This window comes from Spermophilus citellus (assembly GCF_964194105.1).
Source record: "Spermophilus citellus genome assembly, chromosome: 2".
NCBI lineage: Eukaryota > Metazoa > Chordata > Mammalia > Rodentia > Sciuridae > Spermophilus > Spermophilus citellus.
This window is the reverse complement of record NC_138183.1, coordinates 207,009,414-207,031,469: the sequence shown is the minus strand read 5'-3', so window position 1 is coordinate 207,031,469 and position 22,056 is coordinate 207,009,414. Positions and strand designations below refer to the sequence as shown.

The following is a 22,056-nucleotide window of genomic DNA, read 5'->3' as shown; positions in this document are numbered from 1 at the left end:
CATGGCCTATGTAGAGGAAAGTGTCATACCGTCAGGGACAGGGATTCTGCAAGGGGAAAAATGGTGCCTGGGACATCAGTCTCCTGTCCTTAGAGATGCTTAGGCCTGAAGAGTCCTGGGCCCCTCTGGGCTGGGAGGCTGACTCCCACATCATTGGGGGCAGAGTTCTCTGGGAGATCATATGGACTAAGCTTGAAGTAGTGGGACACTTATGGCCTTTTTATAGCCAAGCTTACCTTGCCTATGACATTCTGCAAGATGTCCTATGTCATCTTGATGAAAATATTCATAACATGATGTGCCTAGGAGTTCTTGTGGTAAATATGCCAGAATAGCTGTTGCCCTAAAAGAGAATTAGGGATTTTTTTTTTTTTTTAAGAATAAAAAGCCATTTAGACAGCCAATAGCAAGTTTTCAATGAATGAACCCTGCCTGCGGGAGCAAGGTCAAAGCTGGAGCCAAAAAAGCCAAGTGGGTTTCTGAGGGCTGATGTGTGTCTTCTTGCTTCTGGATTTAATCAGAACCAAGCAAAGAAGACTTTCAAGGGGACTAGCATCACAAGAAATGAAATTTTAAGATATTTTTTAGATGGTGACCATATTAATTAGGTAAAAATGTGGTAGAAATCTAAACACAAGTGCAAACTTCTCATTTTTACTGCCTATTTTTAAAAATCAGGAGTCCAAACTCCAAAAGCTCTAGCAGCTGGGCCCATAAGAGCCTTTTCAAGCATTTTGTGGCTATCTCTAGTGGTCAGAAAAATTATTACCTTGCAAATATTCTTAAGGGAGGCAGCAAGGAGCAGGGAATTATAGTACTTCGGGTTCTTAGCTGAGTCTGGCAGCAGGCTGATTCTCAGTCTGGACCTCAGTTCTTTACTTATAAAACAAGGAGGCTGGATTATTTCAATGTTGTTCAATAGGACTTTCTGTGATGATAGACACGTTCTATGTGCCATTAGCCACATGTGGCTATCAAGTACTTATGTGACTAGGAGCCTGAGGAACTGAATTTTTCATTTTAATTGATTAGGTTCAAATTTAAATAGCCATATGGGGCTACCATGTCTAATGACTACTGTATTAGAGAGCTCAGGACTACATAATTGTTTCCAGGCTTTACATTTCAATCAAAGTAATGATCCTGGAGTATTTCACAGATTTAGATAGTAGGTCTACTATTCTTCTTTGGCTTTGGATGTCAAATCTCCCCACTAAACTGTTTATCAAAGAATGACAAAGAAAATCTCTATTTTTAATATCTTAATGAATCTCAATTTTAGTATTATTCTTGGGAAAGCTAGCTGACAGCCCAGTCTTCTTTGCTTTTCAACTCAGGGTTCATAATCCTCTGCCATCATTGCTCAGGGGTGATATGCAGACCCTTACCTCTGGTCTACAAAGACAAATTTCCCATCTATTGCATGCCGAGAAACGTACTCCATGGATTTCACCCTGATTTCCCCGTTCACTGGTTGGGGAACCACATGAGAATGCAGTCGTCCAATTGCGACAAGGCAGCTGAGGTTACAGCCCTCGTTGTCTGGTTCATTGTCTTCATCCAACCCCATTTTTGTGGGTGGCCAGCTTTTCAAATAGCCTGTGCTGTGGATTGTACAGAAGCTTTTTCGATCTGCTGGAAAGCAAAATCCTTGGTTAGCATCAGTGCTGGGTCTGGGTCATGGAGGCACACAAGCAGTGGAGGGTGAGGTAGGATGTAGTTAAGGAATCCAAAAGTTTAAAAAAAGGCCTCATCCTTCAGAAGTGAGCCTCCGGTGAATGAGGCCAATAGACTAAAGCCAGTGTCATATATGTTTAGTAGAGCCAGTTATCACCAAGGGCTTTCCATATATGGAGGAAGCAATACCTCAATCTATGTGAGGAGAGGAAAGCTCCCAGAAAAATCAATATAGGAGGCTACTGAAGAAATAGCAGTGGCTAAGGGACTAGAATGTGCAAAGTTTAGAGAATGTACAAAGGCACAGAGACATACCCTATATAAGAAATGGCCAAGATTTCCAGGTGGCTGAAATGAAAAGGAAGGTTCTTGGGGGTAGAGCTGAGAAGCAGGTTGGGAGCAGATTACGAGGGTCTTGGATTGTTTGCTAACAAATAAATGTGTTATTTATTTTTCAGACAGCGAATGGTGAACTTCCAAAGGTGTTCAAGTGGGAAAATAGCAAAGTCAAATTATGGCTTGGATACTTAGAGGGTGATGGATGAATGGGAACAGAGTGGAAACCAGAAGTATGGACAGCTGGTTCAGAAGCCAGTGGCAAGAGATGACAAGAACTGAATGATGGCAGCATGGGGGAAGCAGGAGAGATTTCTGAGAGCTGTAGGATTTGGCATGAATATCAGGCATAAAAGAAAATAAGACTGGCTCCCACTTTTCTGGATTGGGTTGTTGCTGATGTCATTCGTTGATTCAGTTGAAGCACCCGTGGACTTCAACGCCAAACAAACTGACAAGGAGAGTTCAACAAGCATGTGTGCTGGCTACTAGAACAGAGTGGAAAACCCACAAGAAACACCCAGTGGAGCTGACAGTTGAATCGGGGAGGCAGACTTTTAAACACATAATCACACAAGTAGCTATAGAACTGCAACTCTAAGAAAGCACTAGAAAGAAAGCCTGTGGGAGGCCATGAGAAGGCAGAAGGTGGACTGAGGCCAGAGTAAGAAGGTGAAGGGGACTGTCGGGGGTGAGGGGAAAGGAATTTCAATCCAAGTGACAGCATGGGCAGAGGCCTTGTCCAGAAGGAGCTGAGGTATCAAAGGCAGGCAGCAGGGCTTAAATGTAGGCAATAGTGGCAGGGTTGTGTGCTCATGTTAAATATTTTGAAATTTTCTTTAAAAGCCAGGGAAACAATAAAGGGTTTTAAGCAGGTAACTGATAAAAACATTTTATTTAAAATAGGTCATCCTGGTAGCTTTATGGAGGTGCGGAAAACCCACAGAGCCTACCGCATCATGCTTGGTGACAGCTGAGGGTAGCCTGACCTGAGTGATAGTGGTGCATGGAGATGGCTAAACACTGCAGGTAACTTCTGCAGATGAGACCATTGTGGCAGGACCTTGTAACTAATGAGGAGTGGGTGGTGGGAGGAGTAAGGCTTCTTCCCAGCCTCTAGCCTGAATAGCTGACTGGTGCCATTTACATTAAAGGAGGCAGCTCAGTGGCTACTTTGGCATGTATCATGTTTGAAAAGCCCCTGAGATATCAAAGCAGATACATTCACTCCACCATTAATTTATAAATCTGGAGTTCAGGGCTGGGGTTGTAGCCCAGGGGTAGAGCGCTGGGCATGCGTGAGGCTCTGGGTTTGATTCTCAGCACTGCGTATAAATAAATAAATATCCATCCACTACTAAAAATCATTTTTTAAAAAATCTGGAGTTAAAAAGAAAAGCCTGGGCTAGAAATGTAAACTTGGAAAATATTGGCATGTAAATGGCACTTAAAGCTAAGGGAGGGGCTGGGTGCAGTGGTGCAGGCCTGTAATACCACCTACTTGGGAAACTAGGCAGGAGGATCACAAGTTAAAGGCCAGCCTGGGCAACTTATTGAAAGCATGTCTCAAATTAAAAAGGGCTGGGGGTGTAGCCCAGTGATAGAACACTCCTGGGTTCAATCCTCAGTGCCAGACCAAAACCAAAAAACAAAACAAAACAAAAAAACAAACCTAAGGGAGTGGGCGATATTACTGGTGGATCAGTGTAGACTGAGGAAAGAAGCCCCAGGTTAGAGGGGAGGAGCCAGGAAGAGAGCTGGAGTGGCAGAGGATGGGGTTGAGAAGAAAGTAGTTTCATGGAATGCTGGGGAAGAGAACTCCTGGCAACAAGGAAGAGCAATGAAAAGTATTCACTACCAATCACCCCTACCCAACTTGTTCCCCCAGTGAATGTGCTAATCAATGTTAAGAGTTGTTGTTTGATTTTCCTGCGGTGTGAAGGATTTGCTGTGTGATGTTGTGACGCATAGAGTAACCCCCCAAAAAACCTATAAATCCTCACTGAACAAAGGACCAGGACTCACTCCCTGGGACCGCTGCATAGTAAATGGTTGTGAGTCCAGGCTCAAGCTTGCAATAAAGACTCTTGTGTGATTGCAAAAAAAAAAAAATAAAATAAAATAAAATAAATAAAAGTGTTCACTGCATTTAGCAGCATAGAGGTCACTGTGAAGTTCGTGGATTGCTTAGAAGGCAGTTAGAATTGTGGCTTATGGTATTCTTTCCCAACCACATTATAATAAACAGAATTTCAACAGAGGAAGCCTCTCCACAAATCTTTGTCACTGTGGCAACATGTGGGGGCCTTGTGGCTCTGTCCCCTGCTCCCCACATCCCTTATGCTGTGGAGGGACAGCAGGGCCTGGGTGCAGACTTGGCTATGAGGAACCACTGAACTAGCACTCTGCAGAGGGCTCCACTGCAGAAAGCAAACCTCCTCCCAGGATCTTAAAGAACTGTCAAATTGTACCTTTTTTCTTTGAACAGGTGGAGGGAAAGTCCTTGTCTTCGACCTTCACTGAAGGCCTGTTACACTTCATCCTACAGAAGAAAGAACGTCGTGCTCCAGAACATAATCGAGACGGCCCAGGGGTTATATCTGTTTTAACTGGAAGTCCAGCTGCAAATCAACACACAAAATGTGATGAACTGAGAGTAGTGCTGCCTGTCAGGAGGGGGAACGTGACCTTGAACAATCTGTTTCTTTACTGTCTCCCTGTAAGGCAAAAAGAACACTTCTCCCAGCTCAGACCTCCAAAAAATGCAGTAAAGATCCCTGTGTTATTAATCGGGAAATATTCAAAGATCATGTAGAAAGCACTAGTGGACAAATGGCTTAGATGCTCTGGAGGATTAAAAAGAAATACTGCATAGCATTCCTCTCCAACAGCAGCTCACAAATGAGAAGGGGAAATGGAAGTGCACCAAGAAGAGAACAGTGACAACAGCGTATTATTATGCCGAGTAAATGGCAAGGACAGCCTGTGTTTCCCAGAGGAAGAACTCCAGCTGGGACCTGAAGGGTGGGCAAGGTTTAGATATCAGCATGGAAAGGAAGAAATGGGGTTCCCTAAAATTCTCGACCTGGCTGTAGGCCACAATCCCTTAGATGCTCTTTTGACATAGATTCTTGGATCCCATTCTAGACCTGTGCTGTCCTGTGCTGTAGCCACTAGCTGCATGTGGCTGTTGAGCATGTCCTTATGGCTTTTCAGAACTGAGGAAAGAAGTACTATGAGTGTGAAACACACAAAAAAATACCAAAAAAAGTAAAAGAACTTATTAATTTTTTGTAATTATTGCATGTCAAAGTGACATTTTGGATTTGTTGGGTTACATGAAATACATTATTAAAATTAATTTTACATTCAGTTTTACTTTTTTTAAATGTAGCTATCAGGAAATATAAAATCACATGCAGTTTCTGTTTGTAATTGCATTTTGCTTCTATTGGGCCGGACTCTTCCAGACCAAACAAATTCAATTGGTCTGACCAGGTTGGGTGCTCCTGGGGTGCTCTGATGTACAGCCTCCTTACAATGCAAAGGGCTGAGCAGTACAGAAGGTGGGGGCTGCAAATCTCATAGGCAGGAAGAGCATCCCATAGCCAGCATAGGAGCAATCAGAGGGAGGAGTGGCTGCTGCCCAGACTCCTCCGGGCAATTCTTCCCTCCTCTCTTATCCCCATGTTGCTCCCTCCCTGATCTGTCCCACCCAGCTCAAGTCCTTCACTGTGTCCCCTTCCTCCACATTTGATCCAGAGGCACTGAGCAAGCCATGAGACTCTACACCTCTAAACCTGTCCACAGATGGTTTTCTCTACTCTCTTCCTCCTTCATCACCTGGCAAATACTAAATCTTTACAGATCCACCTCAGCTGTCATCTACTCAGTGATGCCTGTCCTCACACCCACATGAGCATGACTCATCCTGCTCTTGACACCTGGTGCTATTTCTATGGCTGCACCTATGACACAGGGTGCTGTATGCTGACTATATGGTAAAAGCCTCAAAGGCTAGGACAAAATACCATCTTGTTCTCCTTAGGTCACTAAAAAGAGGCCAAGGCCAGTCTATAAAGGGCAATGGGTACCAGGGACTATATTTTACTTTCAGGAAAAAGTGTGCCTTAATGAAAAGAATGTTTTAAAGGTAATTCCTCTGGTGGTATTTCCCTCAGGGATTAATGTGAAGAACTTGGAAGCAGGAACCTAGTTAGACCATGACTTCAGTGGACCATGGTGAATCCAGTACTGTTATCATACTTGCTGTGTGCTGTGGATTGACCCACATTCTTTATGGAGTATATTAACATATTGACTTCTTGCAACAATTCAATTATTGAAATAGGTACTATTTTGCAGATGAGGAAACAGGCACAGAGAAGTTAAGTAGCTTTCTCAAAGCCAGTGAGTAGCAGAGCCAGGATGTGCACCTAGCAGTAAGCCAGCTTTCAGAGTCCACGTTCTTTAGCTATAGTGGGATCAGTAGGAAAGAGCTCCTGGGGCCTAGCACAGGAGGCGCAGGACAGGGTACAGGAGTGGGAAACAGGAGACAATATGAGTGATGGTTCTCCTGCTGTGAAAAGAAAACCAGGAGGAGGAGCCAACCCGGTGAGGAATCATTTGGGCCAAAGAAACATCACATTTACACTGGGAGTTTTCTTACTTGTATCTTCTGAGACTGCATGTGTGCAATTCAGATATACAGAGGCAATTTGTTCTGGGAGAACAAATGAAAGTGTTGTGAGCACTTTAAATTCAGGAGCATGTAATTGGGAACTTCTAGACTGTGTGTGTGTGGGGGGGGAGACTAAAAGAATCAAGACAAAGCTCTTCTAAAGAATTTGGACATTGAACTTTTTTCTTCTTTATGTAAAATTTAAAAAAAAAACACCACCAAAAAAACCCCCAAAAGAACATAGATAATTCCATTTAGCTGCAGATGGCAGCTGTAACTGAGGAAAAGGGCATCAAGGTAGGAAGGGTATGGGGAGGCCACCACACACATCTCCCTGCTTGCTGGGGGCTCGGTGGTCCCAGGAGCCGCTGCTGAGGCCTCACCTACTCCCCTCGACTCACTTTTTGCATCTATGAGCCGCTCCCGGGGTGCTGTGTCAGAGGAGGAGAGCTGCTCCTTGACTTTGGCGATATCTTTAGGGTGCAGGTAGTCAAACAAACTCTGACCAATCAGATCGTTCTGTGGGGATGAAATGTTAAAAATAACAAGTCAACTGCAGGTGGAATATAAGTGAAGCAGCACGTGCTCAACGTCTGTACATCTTCTGTCGTTATTTTGTATTTTTAAGCATGAGAATCTCAAATATTTCCTATATGAGCATGAAAATATATTAGCATCAGGAGGCTGATTTTGATAACCTATGAGGGAAAAGGTTCAATTATATAAACAATTCATGCTCCTCTGAGGCAAGAATCTTCTGGCTGTGTATATTCTTTTCACTTATTTTCAAGTTCTCTGTAAAATGTCAGAAGGAAGAATGGAGGCTGTGGGCTCTGATACCAGCTCTGATATTAAGTCTCTGTTTTTAAGCAAGTCAGGTCACCTTATGCCTCAGTCACCTTATGTATTAACAGAAATAATAAAACTTCCTCCATACCTGTGCTCTAAGACTAGAAAGAACAAAACATCTTGGAAAAAGTGAATTTACATAAATCTAAATTTATTTAAATGCCATTTTTATTCAATTCTGCCTATGGAGATTCCATACAAATACCAGTGGTGAATGAGTGAATGGAAGAATGAACAGAAGTTCTGAGGACATAAAAGGTGAAAAGCTTGGTTCTAGAAGCTTCCATATGTTACTCTTATTTGATCATACAAACAACCGTAAAAAGTATGGTTTATTATAGTTAATTTTTAGAGGAAGCTGAAGCTTAGCAGAGCTTCACATCATCGCAAACACACATGGGGTGGATTTCCAAGTTTCTTATTCTTAGGTATCAAATTACCTGCCTTTCTCTCTTGACAGATAGCCTTGCTCCCCACCCTAGTATACAGTTGTGGGATATTTATTTTGCTATAATAAGAAAGCTATAAAGCCGTTGATCAGATCAGTGTCAGCCCTTCTGCTGGGGTAAGTAAGTTTAAATCTATTTTTCTGTTAAGAATTTGAGAAATTTCTGGAAGAAGTGTGAACAATACCTGGCTATAGTTGAGGATCTTGAAGACAGACTCTGAGACAAAGAGTATCTTCCCTCGGTCACATCCTACGACAAACAAAAATCCATCTGCTGCCTAATCAGGAGAAATGGATAATCAATTTATCATACTTTAGGATACACATTTTGTACTCACTTTGATCGCAAATCAAGGATTTGTTTTCTAACTGTCCAAAACACAGGAACCCTCACTGATTGTGTCACTGGTATCCTAAGAACAGGATGCTTAAAAATAAAGACTTTATGAGGATAATATGATTCTCTGCAAGTCGAATATATTGTCATCTAATGATTTTAAGGAAAAATTCAATTAAACTAAATTATGTTTCAAAACAGAACATGGCTTAAGAATTTCCTCTTTATTGAACGATAAATTATGTTCAGATAAATTATGTTCCATTGCTCCAATTATAACAACTCTATGGAGAACTATAGAACCTGAGATTGCAAGGACTCTCTGAGATCAGAATCCCCTCTCCAGTGGCTCAGCCACCATCTGCCCTCAACTTAAACACCTTTAGTGACTGGGAGCTCTCCAGAACTGTGGTTCTCAACATTGGGAGTAGTGGTTTTGTTTTCATTTTTAGGCTGATGTTCTGGCAAAAGACTAGGTCACTGGTATTTTTTTAACCCTCATCCCATGATTCAAATGTACACAGGGTTGGAAACTACTGCCCTCAAATATTATTCCTCAAGCCAGAGCTGGGCCATTTGTATTCAAAGTGAGACAAAAAAAGAAAAAAATTCCTATTAGGTTCTTCTTACTCTTTCTTCAGCTTAAATGCAGGTAAAAATCTATGATGCCAACAAAGACAGGTACGGAGATGGGATGTTTGGCAGAGTGACTAATGCAGGTGGATGCCAAAGCTATAGTGCCCGAGAGCATAGGCTATTCCGTCTGTGTGTGCAAGGGTCTTCTGGTGACAAGGAGAGTGCTTCCTACTCTGTCACACCCTTGCCCTTAAGACTCTGCTCTCCTAATGCACAGTGGGTTCCTTGCTTACGTTATTCACAAGTCTTCAGTCAGTTCTTTACAAGAATCTAGAGAAATGCTGTTCTCTTTTCTACAAAAGGGCCTTTGGGATGTAGTTTAATTCAAAGAACTAGGAAATGAATTCATGCTCCAGAAGGTAAAAGAACGGTGTGGGCTAGAAGGAGGGAGTGAAAGGGAAACAGAATCATTACTGCCAGGAGAGCCTGGCAGGCCACGCAGCCAGAGGACTTTGGGGAGGATCCTTCCCTAAGTCAGGTCCCTAAGCTGACCCAGGGGCAAAGGATGATAGTAAAGGGGAAGTAACTTTCCAAGCACCATCTGCTGGAAGCCTCATTCTGTCAAAAAATAGGGCCCTCATAACTTCCTTATTCATCTTGCAGACAATCTGATATCTCATAGGAAAAGGGCTTTCACGGATGTGGTTATTTGATACAAAAGGGGTCTGGGAAAAAGGTGACTGAGACATCCTGGTGGGAATACTGGGCAGTCAGGCCTGAACTAAGGCACCAGCAAAGAGGATTTCAATATATCCAGGGGAGAGTGAGTGGGTTGTGAAGGCCAGTGACGGCAGTCCATGCAGGGGAGGCTCCACGCAGTCCCACTCTGCGGCACTCTAGCAAACAGACCCCAGGTGCAGGAGCTGAGCCCTAGGGGACAGCTGAAGAGCAGGGGTTGGGAGAACACTATTAGCACCAAAGTCCACAAGGACAGTCAGGGCAGGCTCCTTCTTGGGGAACATGATACTAGTGAGTAAGTGGCACAGAGGTCCTGGTAGCGTCTGCCTCATTTTCGTAGAGTGTCTAGACATTATAAGCTGATCAGGCTGACTGACCATGACAGTTTTTAAAAGAAATTTTGAAAGCACTAGATAAAGAGAGTGGTTAGTCAGATTGGCACTAGTAGAAGTCTACTACCTGCTGACTAATGGCCTGGTCTGAGATCACTTGAGTGGAGTCTGCTTTCTATGGAGTAAATTTCTGGCTACTGGACACCTGGAAGTGTTAAGTGTTAAGGGGTTGGACAGTATTTCACAGCCACTGATATGTGCCATCGAGGTGAAACAAGCTTCACCAGGGAAGACAGAGCCCATGAGCTGTACGAAACAGAGGAGTAGAAGAACAAGTCCAAGGAGGAGCTCAGCTTGAATAGGAGTATAATCCTTGTTCTAGACCCTGATCAATGCAGGCATCTGATAGGAAATTATTTTTAAAAGCAGCAACAAAAAATTATTAAATGTGACATTTCAAAAGGAACATTACACACACACACACACACACACACACACACACACACACACACACACATTTTTTTTGCCCTAAAAATTTTCAAATTCTTAATATGCTAATCGGAGCCAGTGACGTAATTTGAGGGGTCCAATACAAAATGAAAATGCAGATATCCTTGTTCAAAAATCAAGCTTTTCAAGGTGGACAACAGAGCATTCAAGCAAGCAGGGGCCCTAGGTGACTGCACAGGTCATATGTATATGAAGGCAGCCTGGACAGCAGCTCCAGAGATGCTCAGACCTAGTTTAACTTTTACTTCAGTGAGAACCTCTCTGAGAACAAAGCTTTATGGAAAGGACGAGGAGGTAGGGGCGAGTTGGATATCTGAATAACTGTCCTGGGAGTAGTAGCCAAAGGACCATCACTCACTTGCCAGGAAACCTGAGCCCCACCTGAAGCCCCACTGATTTGGATGTTCCTGGCACGGGACCATATAACCAGCAAAGATACAAAAAAAAAAAAAAATGCTTGCCGAATTGGTGAATAAAAGAGCATTAAGGGCACAGAGGCATGCCTAGCAGACCACATGTCACATAAAGATTCAAAGGGTTGTTAATGACAAGCTGGATAGTATAGTATAGCCATCCAAAAAATAGAATGCAACAGAGATAAAAGAGAAGTCCTAAGTTCAGACACAAACTGCATCTGTACAAGATGTAAAAAGCCTCACCTAACATTATTTCATGTACAAGAGAACTAGGAAGGAGCAGTATCGAAGCTGCCCAAAATGTGGCAGTAATAAGGTGACTTCTATGATACCACTCAACCTCAGGCCAACCAGACATCAGCCTAAGTGATGAGCTGGGTCATGTGAGCCACTCGTGCAGGGAAATCTAACAAATGGATGTGGCTTTGGACAGTGTTATGGCAGATACTTTTGGGGGGTCAGTTCCTGCTCCCATGTCCTTCTCTCTGCTAAGCTTCATCATGTATGGTAGGAAATCTGTATACTTGCTTCTGTCTGCACCCTGCCCTACAGCTAGGGGTGACCAAGTGACATATTTCTAGACATGAAAATGTCTGGGAAGGCATATCCTTTCCTGATAAAAAGGAAAGACAGTCTAAAGCCTCCCCAACCCCATAAAAGAGCCTGGTTCCTGCTGACCTCAATAACCAACACAGCAACCTCCACAGAACCTATGTGGAACCACTTACATTTGAGAAAAACATCTGCATTTATTTATCATATCCATGGTTCCTTGCAGCTGAAAGCTTTCCCGCTTAATAGAGCACATCATGAGGGAATGAAGAGAGAATTCTATGATGTGTTATGGGTCAGACTTACAGAGCATCTGAAGCTAGCTTGAGTTGAAAATGGATAGCAGTGATCCAAAGATCCAGCTGGGTTACCCTCTATCCAGGGGTTTTGTAAACTTCTACTGAACGATGGGAGATAGTCTACTGCCATACCACCCAGAATGCACCTGATGGCATCTGAAAGATGGGGGCCAGATGCTGTAGGTGGCTGGATGGGGAAGGCTGGCCCTGGCTGTGTGTAAGGAGGAGGCAGACATCCTTCCTTTCGGTTAACATTTTTTTTATTTCCCATTTTACAGTATGCAAGAGGACATGTCTTTTCATTTCTTTCCCTTCATTTTCAAGTTGATCTTACTCTATCCAGCAACATGCCTTGGAGCTTTGTACAGACCTCACCCTGAAAGCCAGCAAGTCCCCATGGCACCATCTCAATCATCTGTGTGCAGAGACTGAGCAAGACAGAGCACCAAAGTCAAGCAGAGGAAAGCACATGCCTCTTTCATTTTCCTCTTGGGTGTTTTGTTGTTTTGATGGATTTTGGTATAAAGATTTAGGTGGACATTTTTGTGCCAGTGGTTATATCAAGACAAGAGAAAGTTTCAACTGTCATCAGTTTTAGTCCCCTTTCTAAAACCTTGATGCAGAAATGTGACTCTTATTCTCTCCTATTTTTAACAAAATCTGGCCTCTCCTGGGTTAAAATCACAATAGCACAGACCTTCCATTTTTGCTTAAGCAGTGTCAGGACAGAGGCGAAAGGTTCTGTGGAAGGAACATGAAGTCTGCCCAAACAATAAGATGGCAGTAGAGACCTGAGGACTAGGATCCTAAAGAACTCAATGTTGACACCAACTCCCCACATGCAGGCACTCACTCTAAATTTATAAAAATCAATGTTGTGGAAAATAATTCCATAGCTATGACCTACCCTGAGAATGAGGTGTTTCAATTCATCATCTGATAGAAAAGTTGGTTTATAGTTTGCTTCTGTATATGGATTGGTGGCACCTAGGAGGAAGAAAGAGGAAGAGTTGGTAGACTTTACGTTCAGACAGTATCTCACTCTACTTCACTACCTCTGGATGAAGCCTAGACCCTACTACCTAGGATTTACATTTTGTCTTCTTTTTACTTCCATGAGACAGGGCTAGATCTGGTTTTAGGCAGAATCTTACCATGCCAAAGAGAACTCCAATGGAAAGAGAACACTGTGGCCTGCATGAGCTTTAACAAGCGTGCTTTTCTTATGGGGAACACCAAGAGATAATAGGAGGAAGTTAAAATTTTGCAAACTGGTAGAGGCTCCTGGGAGGGTTCCCACCTCCCAAGCTCCATATTGGGGGGTTGTCTATCAGTCCGTCAAGTCACCACTCTAAATGTTCCTTCCCGAGAGACAGTCCAGTCACCCAGGCCCTGAGCATGTGCTCCTCTTGGTGGGGGTAGTTAATGAGCTTAGCTGCTATCACAGTGCAGCTCCAGTGCCCAGGACTGAAAGGGGATAAGACTGTGTTTAAAAGGCTGTTAATCTGGTATTTTTCAGGAGAAAAATAACAGAAAAATGCCAGCAGTAAATGACTTGGAAGCTTCAGAACCATGTGTAGGATAGCAAAGGAATAAAATGAAGCAGCTCTATTATACCTTGAACTTTTCTTCGTTTTTTCCTTCCAATTTAATTTAGTTTGTAATAACCCATATCATCTTTGCTAAAATGAATTTTTGAATGCATTCTTCAAGCCTAAGATACAAAATTCATCTCTTTTGGAATAACGATAAAAACTCAGAAATAAACAAACAAACAAACAAAAAAACAACTACTTCTTATTTCTGGTGGCCTCATCAAATATTAGATGGGACTCTTTTACCACACATGTCAGATATGACTGAGTACCCACTTTCCAATTTCATTTAATAGTCCAAGACTAACTATGGAAAATTCCAGGAACAGCATTCACTAAAATGCCTGATATATTTCAGATTCTCCTGTGGTTTGGATAAGTCACTTCCACTTTTCTGCCTCTGTTTTCTCACCCTCCCCACACTCGGCAAAGAAGGAAAATACTGCCTCCCTCATAAAGAGTCAATCTAGTTCGGGAAAATTCCAGGAAGATGAAAATATCATCAGTGTTCATTCCTGACAATAAAACTTAGCAAGAACTATCTATCAACCAATGACTCACTCTTCAAAGAAGTCATGTTAAATGTTTCTCTTAAGAACTGAAACTGACTTTTTTGCGTCACTGTGTGCACCCACATTTCTGATCTTTGTAAGTGCAAGGGTGGGACCCAATACATGCACATGTAAGATGGGATATCAGTGGTGCCCTCTGATACGCAGCAGCTCAGCAACGTGTGCATTCAGAGAGGTATGCAAAGCTCACAGCTGAAGTCCTCGGAGGATGTACCCACATATACTCAATAATTGCCTCTTTGGCATCATTATCTATTGCCAAAAAGCAAAGGCACATTACACAGGGCTACACATTTGCAAGTAATCACCATTTTCTTGAGGGACTCAGGAACTTCTAGGTATCATTTGTGGGCAAGGACATAAAGGACAATAAAGCCTAGGGTCTCACCTCTTAATGTTTTCATGTGCTGAACGGCCATCCTTAGCACGGTCAGTTTATCTAATTTCCTGGACATCGCATTACATGTTGGTACCAAAGAAGCCAATTCATCAATAAAACTGTTCATTTTATCCCGACGCCTCTTTTCAATCTGACTGTGAGCTTCCCTGAACAAGATGAAAAATGATTTCTTATAAAACATGTGCAAGCATCAAGGAAACGATGACAAAAATAAATGAGTTGTAACTGTTTTCATTATTCATCTAACAGGTAAATTTAGAATTTGCACAATTATTCAAATTATACTTTTCTACTAAAGTCACCCCAAAATGGTTTCACTGTCATGTCAGAATTAGTTTTTTTAGGCTCATCTTATCCTTAGAATTAAGAAAAAGAATTTCCCTTTCACAGTAAACTGAATTGTTAATTTCTCCTCATTGCTTTTCCTCTCAATATCTATAAAATTGGATTTTGAGATGGGGGTGGAATGAGGGAAGAATGGAGGTGGAGGTTTAACAGGATTAAACACCCAGAACAGCTACAGCGAGTGCCCCACGTCCCCTAGTGGGTGCCTCTGAGGCCTACGCAGAGCCTGCTGTGTGGCCTGCAGAGGGCATCACTTCACTTCTTTCTTGTCAGAGAATCATTGACTGAGGGGCCTGTATCAACACTGCCATCCTTGGATCAACCAGGGCCCATCTAGGTACAGCAGATGCTACCCCACACCAGTCCCCAAGCTTCTCTGAGGGATGTCACACTACTCCCTCCTGGGAGTGGCCACCCACCTTGGCAGGAAGACACTTCCCTGCCATTTGTGATTGTCCTCCTAAGGAGGTACACCAACAATGGATATGTAGAGGGTGGGACCTCCTGCAAAATCTGGTCTGCAAGGGAAAGGCTAGAAGTCGCAGTGGACTTAAAAAGTTAGCTACTTTCTGCAGGCCCCTACTTCTGTGTCATGATACAGGCTCAGATGGCCCTGGTACTGATGGCAGGGAAGCTTGAGGGCCCAATGAGAAGAGGTCAATAAGTATGGCTGGAGGCAGGGAGGACCAAGTTAAGACCTACTCAAGGGAGCAGGATGTGCCCTAGGTCTGGCCTTCAGATGCAATTTGCTGTGTCATAAGGGCTCCCGTGGGAGGCAGAGCGCAGCCCAGAGATGGGGTGGGTCACTGAGTCATGTCTCCTCTGGAGGGCCCTTGGTCAGGAAGGAGTAACCTTCTGGAGGTGGGAAAAACTAGCCTAGACTAATTTTCTGCAGATTAAATATGCTTAGATGGCAATAAGTGAAGTCCAGCTCAGCCTGGAGGCAATAGACAGCAGAAGACTACATTCAACCAAGGCCCACTACCTCCTCTCATTGTCCCTAAGGATGTGCCAGTGCCCAGAAGACTCTGCAGACAGGGAGCAACTGCACAGAGCCTCCTCAGCCACCCTCTATGCAGCCGGGACCAGGGCAGTCTAGACAAAACAAGGGCCCAAGCTCACCTTGCATTCTTGATCCTTCCCTGATGTTCTGTATATTCTAACCTGGAAAAAAGAAAGAGAAAGATGGAAATGCAACCCCCAACAGATGTGCGGCAAAGTTACACCTTTCCATTTTCCTTCCTGCAAGATTCCCATAACCTCTCCACAGACACACGAGGACTCCTGATTGTTAGCCACATTGGGGACTGGGGTGGAGGGAGACAGTCTTGAGCCCAGAGGCTCATGACCTTCTGCTTATTTCCAATTGAGACAAGGTAGAACATGCCCCAAGTAATAGAACATGTAATCGTGCAAAGAAAATGGCTATAAGGACACTAAAGTTCAAATTACTAGGTTCATGGTACCTTCCATGAGGGTCATCTTTGTCTGTGTCCATGCTTTCTCTGCAAAAACAAGAGGACGTGACTGCATGTTAATAAAGACATACAGAATGGCTTCTGATCACAGCACAGAAGGCTCTCATTTATCCAGAAACCAAACAATTTGAGAGCTCAAATAGCTAGAGTATACATGAATGATGGATAAGACCAAAAAAAAAAAAAAATTAAGTTGAACCTGCTGCAAAACCTGGTCTGGCTTTTGACATTATCAAACAAAAGTCTCAATAGAGTTTATGTGTTAAATATATTTTACCATATTCTCACTGTTTCAAAATTGGGAATACACATGTTTATGGAAACTCTTAGCCAGAGTATCCAAGTGCCTGTAACACTTCATTCCCTAGTCATTCTGGATAAATGGAGCTTATTTCATTTGCAAAACATATCAAGCATCAAAGATATGTGTGCATATATATCTACCTGGTGTGGGGTAGGTGAGGAGGGACTAATGAAGCACTGACAAAGGAGTACTGAGCAGAGCCCCAGGCAGCGTTCCAAAGTTATACTACCAAACGTTATACTTTCAGCTAGGTGGGAACCCTGAGGCTTGCGGAGTTGGGGTAGAGGGGAGTGTGGAGCCTAGGATCACAACAAGGATCTACCTCGCTTTCACAGACCCCAGAAATCCAAGTTTCATGGCATCTTGTGGTTCAATAAAAATAGATTGCAATTCCCTGAGGAAAGAGTTCCAAACTCTCCTGGGGGTCAGCTCGAACCTTCTCCGACCCATATGTTTAACAGGCGGGCACTGACTGTCACTTGGGTTTCTCTCCTTTTTCCTTTACCCCATAAGAAGGAGGGATTATGACCCTCCTAACAATGTGAACTAGTCTTAGGAATGCTGGGTCAAAAATCAGTGGCATTCTAGAACAGTGGATCCCAGCGAGTGCCCTGTGTCCCTCAAGGCAAAGTTACCCCAGAGGTCTTAGGACACAGAGGAAATCACACAGGCCTCATCAGAAAACAAGCCCCCTCCTTTCCCCTGAAATTGTATGTGTCACCCAGGTCAGGCTGACTGTTTCAGATGAGGAGATGATCATGGTCTTAGCATAGGAAAACAGCAGGGAAAGGGATATGGTTGCTTAAGTGACTGAGTCTCCACGGATGACAGCAGGTTTGCAAATGGGGGTCCATGAGGAAAACCGGAAGGGTGTTGGGTGGTGACAAGGTTGGAAACCACAGGTCCAGGTAACAGAGGTCTTAGAACATGTCAGTGGCTCCATTGGCACTTGCCTGAGACAAAGGGTTCACGAAAAATGTCCCGGTCTCTGTTGGGGAGTTAGTGCTACGGAAGAATCCCCTCAGTCCTCACACCCACTCTCCATCCCCTGGGCGTTGGCTCTCTTAATGATCTGGGATAACTTACATATTAATCATAGCATCTCCTAGTGGGCATCTGACCTCCAGCCATTGTGCTCCCCAAATTCGACCTGTGAACTTCAGCAGAAAGGACATCTGCTGTAGGGGGGATACCTCCTTGGAGATTTTCCCTCATTAAACAAAAGAAAACCTCTTAAGTGGACATTTGGGTAAGATCCCACGCAGTTGCCTCAGCAAAATGTAATGTGCCTTTGAATGTTCTATGTATGCTGCCTTCCTCCCTAGGAGTTCGTACAGATGCAGAAGAGTGGACGGAGAGTGGGAAAATTTACTTACTCAAAAGAAAAGTCATCAAGTCTAAAAAGAAACAGAAATACTATTTAACATAATAGGTACATACTAATTAAAGTAATGTTTACGGACAATGTCAATGTTCCTAGCTGTTTGCAGAGATGACCTCCACTCATCCATTCCACACACATTAATTAAGCACCTGATACTTGCTATCTTTCTCAAGAGAGGCCTTGGGAGAGCTCTCTTTGAAACCCCTGAGATTACATCCATAGACTCAGCCCTCCTGCTCGAAGGAGCAAAGGAACAGGGGGAAAGCAGTAAAAGGCAGAGTTTGGCGTGAAGGCTGTTGTTTTTTCCTTAATGTGGAATAATCTGGGGACGGGAGGGGGATGCAGACACCTCAGCAGTGCCAGAGCCTCCCTCCTTGCTTGCAATCCAGGAGAATATAAAGCCCCAACCAACTGCACGGCACTAGAGTTGGACCTTTCCTTCCCGTCCCTTCTCCCGAGAGAAATGGGGGCTGGCCCTAAAATCTCCACACCCATCCACTGATGCCAAGTTTAGCAAGAGGAAGACGAGCCCAGAGGCCTTACTGGTAGTCAGTGGAGCTGCCTTTCCGCTTGCGGTTGCAATCCACACCACTGGTGCCAAGGGAGCTGGAGAGCAGGTCGGTGGGGCCTGGGGACATGAAGTCACTGATTGTCGAGGAAATGTCCATTCTCTGGTCCGCCATTGGGAGCTCTGGAATAGTTACAAGGGAGCATTGATGTCAAGTGGTGGAGGTCCTGGATGGCAGTGAGAGACACTGGGGCTGGTTTCTGGCACTAACATATCTAACCCAGTCAGCCCTGGACAGGCACGTAGCAGAATGGAAAGACCATCTCATTTATTTTAAAAGTTTTGTAGGTAATTTAGGCTCATCTTCTCATTTTTCTGGTAAAGACAAAAGCCCAGACAAGCTGGGTGACTTCTCTAGGTCCTGTGCTGGGCCATGGAAGAACTATACCAGAAACCAGGGACTAGGAGACAACCTGTGTCCTGTATATCCTCTGACACTCCTATTTTATTTCCTCCTAATCAATAAATATATGATCAATATAACAAATGAACATGATACTTGTTATCTTGTGTTTTGTTATGACTTACAAAAAAACTATAGGAAAGCAGAAAATACAAGAAAATTCTACTTGGGCAAGTCAGTGTGGTTCTTCTCTATCCTCAGCACAGGCAAAGTCTGTCCTGTCTCCCCAGTGTCCTTTTATATCCACCCTTCCCTTGCATAATGAAATATAGGTGTCATAAACAAATATGCAAATTATTTTGAGAATTTGTATTTTATAAGTACATAGTAAGTTGGCCCACAAAAGAGGATGAGAAGTACCTTCTAAGGAACTCCAACTCCAGACCCAGTTGAAGAGGCTGGGCCCTGCAGGCAGTCAGGGCTCTCAGCTCCAGGGGATCTGACTGGAGCTGTCACTCCTTCCCTCTAGGCCCAAGTTCCCTCATCTGCAAAACAAGAAGATAAGTGTGAGTCTTGCCTTCCACTATCACTGTGATGCAGGAGGGTTAGTCAACCTGCCCCTTCTGGTTGGGCTTGCCAACTTTTCACATTTACAAGCACTGCAGAGTAGAACATCTCTGTGCATGTATCTCTGTGCATCTGAGCTATTATCTCTTGGAATAAATTTATAAAAGTGGGGCCGATGGGCCAAAAGGGTACCCACTTTGTACATTGTAGAACACACTGAAACCCTGAGTTCATGGAAAGCTCAAATAATTTCTATCCCCCAAAAGCTCTTGCCATCTTGAAAGGGGGGAGGTCATTGTTTTTCTTGTCCTATGTTTATAGATATTTCTGTCTTCCCCTGTGTCTACTCATGCTCTACTTCTCCACCATGATGGCCTTCCATCCCGTTTTTGCCTGCGCCCCTGGACATGACAAGAGAAAATGTACATCTCAGATACCTGCAGGGCTGCTGGCAGCCTTCACTCCCTGAGCGTTTATTCTCCCCTCTGCTATCAAAGACTTCGTATTTTCTCTTTTCTTCAAACTTCTAACATCTCCCTGGTCCTCACTCTCAGTCCATAGCTTTGCTTTTTTATTTATTTATTTTTTTTATTTTGGCAGTGCTGGGACCAGGGCCTCATGCACACCGGCTAGCATTCTACCAGTGAACTACACCCTGAGTCCTGATAACTTTGCTTCTTATTTAACTGAGAAAAGATGCCAGGACCACATGCACCAGCCACCTAGATGCTGGTGTTGAGGATCCCTTTGCCCTGACTCCTGCTCCAATGCTGCCTCTCTCACCTACCCAAGACCATCATTCCAGAACCCTGACCTGAGCCCAATCCAGCATCATCCACTTTCCCTACACTACTGGAATATTCCCATTTGGTTAAACATCCATGTTATATAACTCCTATCTTGGGAAAAACAAACTTTTGAACACTATCCTCCTTTAGCTATTATTCCATTTTCTATGTCTCCAGTTTTTTTGGTTTGACTCTCTATGACCTAACTCAGATCAGGCTGTTGTGCCTATCATCACATTCAAACAGCCCTATCTGGGTTCCCCAGTGCCTCCAGATAGCTAGATCCAATGGCCCTCCCTCCTTGACCCTCCAGCCGTGACCTGCAGAGCTGCTCTCTCCTCATCAGTCTCTTGACTTGGGAGATGCCACCTTCTCGTGATTCTCCTTCTACTTCAGTGTTCACTCCTTTTCATTATCTTTAGCTTTTTTTTCTCAACTTCCTCACCTCTAAATGAGAGTCCCACAGGTTGTGGGTCTTCTTCTCTGTCTGCATTCACTCTCTAGGGGCTCCACCTGCCTCATGTCATGGTTTCAACTACTACACATACTCTGATAACTCCAAAAATGTCCATCTGCAGCCTGGAGGTTGCCCCGAATTCAAGTTTGTTAACCAACCATCCAGGTTTGATAACCAATCAATCTCCATTTGAATATGCAACAGAGACTGAGAACCGAAACATCCACCACCAAAACTCCAGTTCTTCCCACGCCAAGCTTTCAGCCATTCCTGGGTCAGTATGTGGTACTTCCCACTGGTCATCAGGCCCCAAGTCTGCAGGCCTCCCTGACTCCTTTCTTCCACAGCCTACATCTAGTTCATCAGCACAACCTATTGCTGAACCTTAGATTTCAGCTGCCTTCCCTTCTCCATTTCTGCTCAGTCACTTCATCAGTGAAGCCCCAATAGCCGTATAACATGAGCCCTGACAACCTGCCCCTGCTGAAATCTATCCCCGACCCTAACCCAGCCCTCATCCAGACTTCACCTACAACAATTCCCTTCTTCCTTTCTTTACAGGCTGTCCTCTCCACTAGGCTGAAAGTGCCCAGAGAGCACTTTGGCTTGATTTCTGGCTTTGCCTCTTTGGTGCTACAACACCAAAGAGTTAGCACATAGCAGTGTCCCATCAGCCAATGTGTGATGTTAGGGTGTGCACGTTAGGAACACTAGTCCTTTGTTCATCATAGATGTTGCGAATACTTATTTTCCTTTTAAACATGTTTATGATATTTGTGTGTAGTGCTCAAAGTGACGTGTTTTACCTGAAATTAATACAAATACTCTTTCTACTAATACTTTTATATAATTTTATTCCCTTTTTTGCAACATTGGAAATTGAACGCAGGGGCACTGTACTGATGAACTTTGTCTCTAGCCCTTTTTATTTTTAAAAAATAATTTTTTATGGGGGTTGGGGATGTGGCTCAAGCAGTAGCATGCTCACCTGGCATGCACGGGGTGCTGGGTTCGATCCTCAGCACCACATTAAAAAAATAAAATAAAATAAAGATGTTGTGTCCACCGAAAACTAAAAAAAAAAAAAAAATTAAAAAAATCTGTCTTTCTCTCTTTAAAAAAAAAATAATTAAAAAAAATAATTAAAAAAATTATTTTTAGTTGTAGTTGGACATAATATCTTTATTATTCGAGTCGGGCGCTCTACCACTGAGCTACAGCCCCCGCCCCCTTTTTTTATTTTGAGGCAGGGTCTTGCTAAATTGCTGAAGCTGGCCTTGAACTTGTGATCCTCCTTAGTCTCCCAAATTGCTGGGATTACAGGTGTACTCCATCATACCAAGCTTTTAATTTTATTTTTTATCTACAAATTTAATCTGTTTGGAAATTATTTTGGTATACTAGTTAAAGTTAGGATTTCTTATTTCCCTCTGGGTATACTATTTATCAGACCATAGATCGTCTTACCAATAATTGAAAAATGCTACTTCTATTGATTTGTCAT

At 43.5% G+C, this 22,056-nt stretch overlaps 1 protein-coding gene across 20 annotated transcripts in view; it reads right to left on the bottom strand.

The window, feature by feature from the left end:
• Nucleotides 1-22,056, bottom strand: part of BMAL1 (basic helix-loop-helix ARNT like 1) — a gene marked incomplete at its 5' end in the record, with an annotated part of 100,961 nt that overhangs the window by 12,513 nt on the left and 66,392 nt on the right. For 8 of the 20 annotated variants that reach the window (XM_081264213.1, XM_081264214.1, XM_081264212.1 and 5 more), the window contains 12 exons: nucleotides 237-343; nucleotides 1,389-1,635; nucleotides 4,485-4,634; nucleotides 7,096-7,213; nucleotides 8,177-8,269; nucleotides 12,659-12,738; nucleotides 14,307-14,464; nucleotides 15,786-15,827; nucleotides 16,130-16,168; nucleotides 17,822-17,842; nucleotides 18,373-18,520; nucleotides 19,161-19,285. In XM_081264213.1, the coding sequence (XP_081120339.1) occupies nucleotides 237-343; nucleotides 1,389-1,635; nucleotides 4,485-4,634; nucleotides 7,096-7,213; nucleotides 8,177-8,269; nucleotides 12,659-12,738; nucleotides 14,307-14,464; nucleotides 15,786-15,827; nucleotides 16,130-16,168; nucleotides 17,822-17,842; nucleotides 18,373-18,512 (1,195 nt within the window). Of the gene's footprint in view, nucleotides 1-236; nucleotides 344-1,388; nucleotides 1,636-4,484; nucleotides 4,635-7,095; nucleotides 7,214-8,176; nucleotides 8,270-12,658; nucleotides 12,739-14,306; nucleotides 14,465-15,785; nucleotides 15,828-16,129; nucleotides 16,169-17,531; nucleotides 17,621-17,821; nucleotides 17,843-18,372; nucleotides 18,521-19,160; nucleotides 19,286-22,056 lie in introns of those variants that run through there. The other 12 variants (XM_081264217.1, XM_081264200.1, XM_081264202.1 and 9 more) reach the window with 8 other exon arrangements.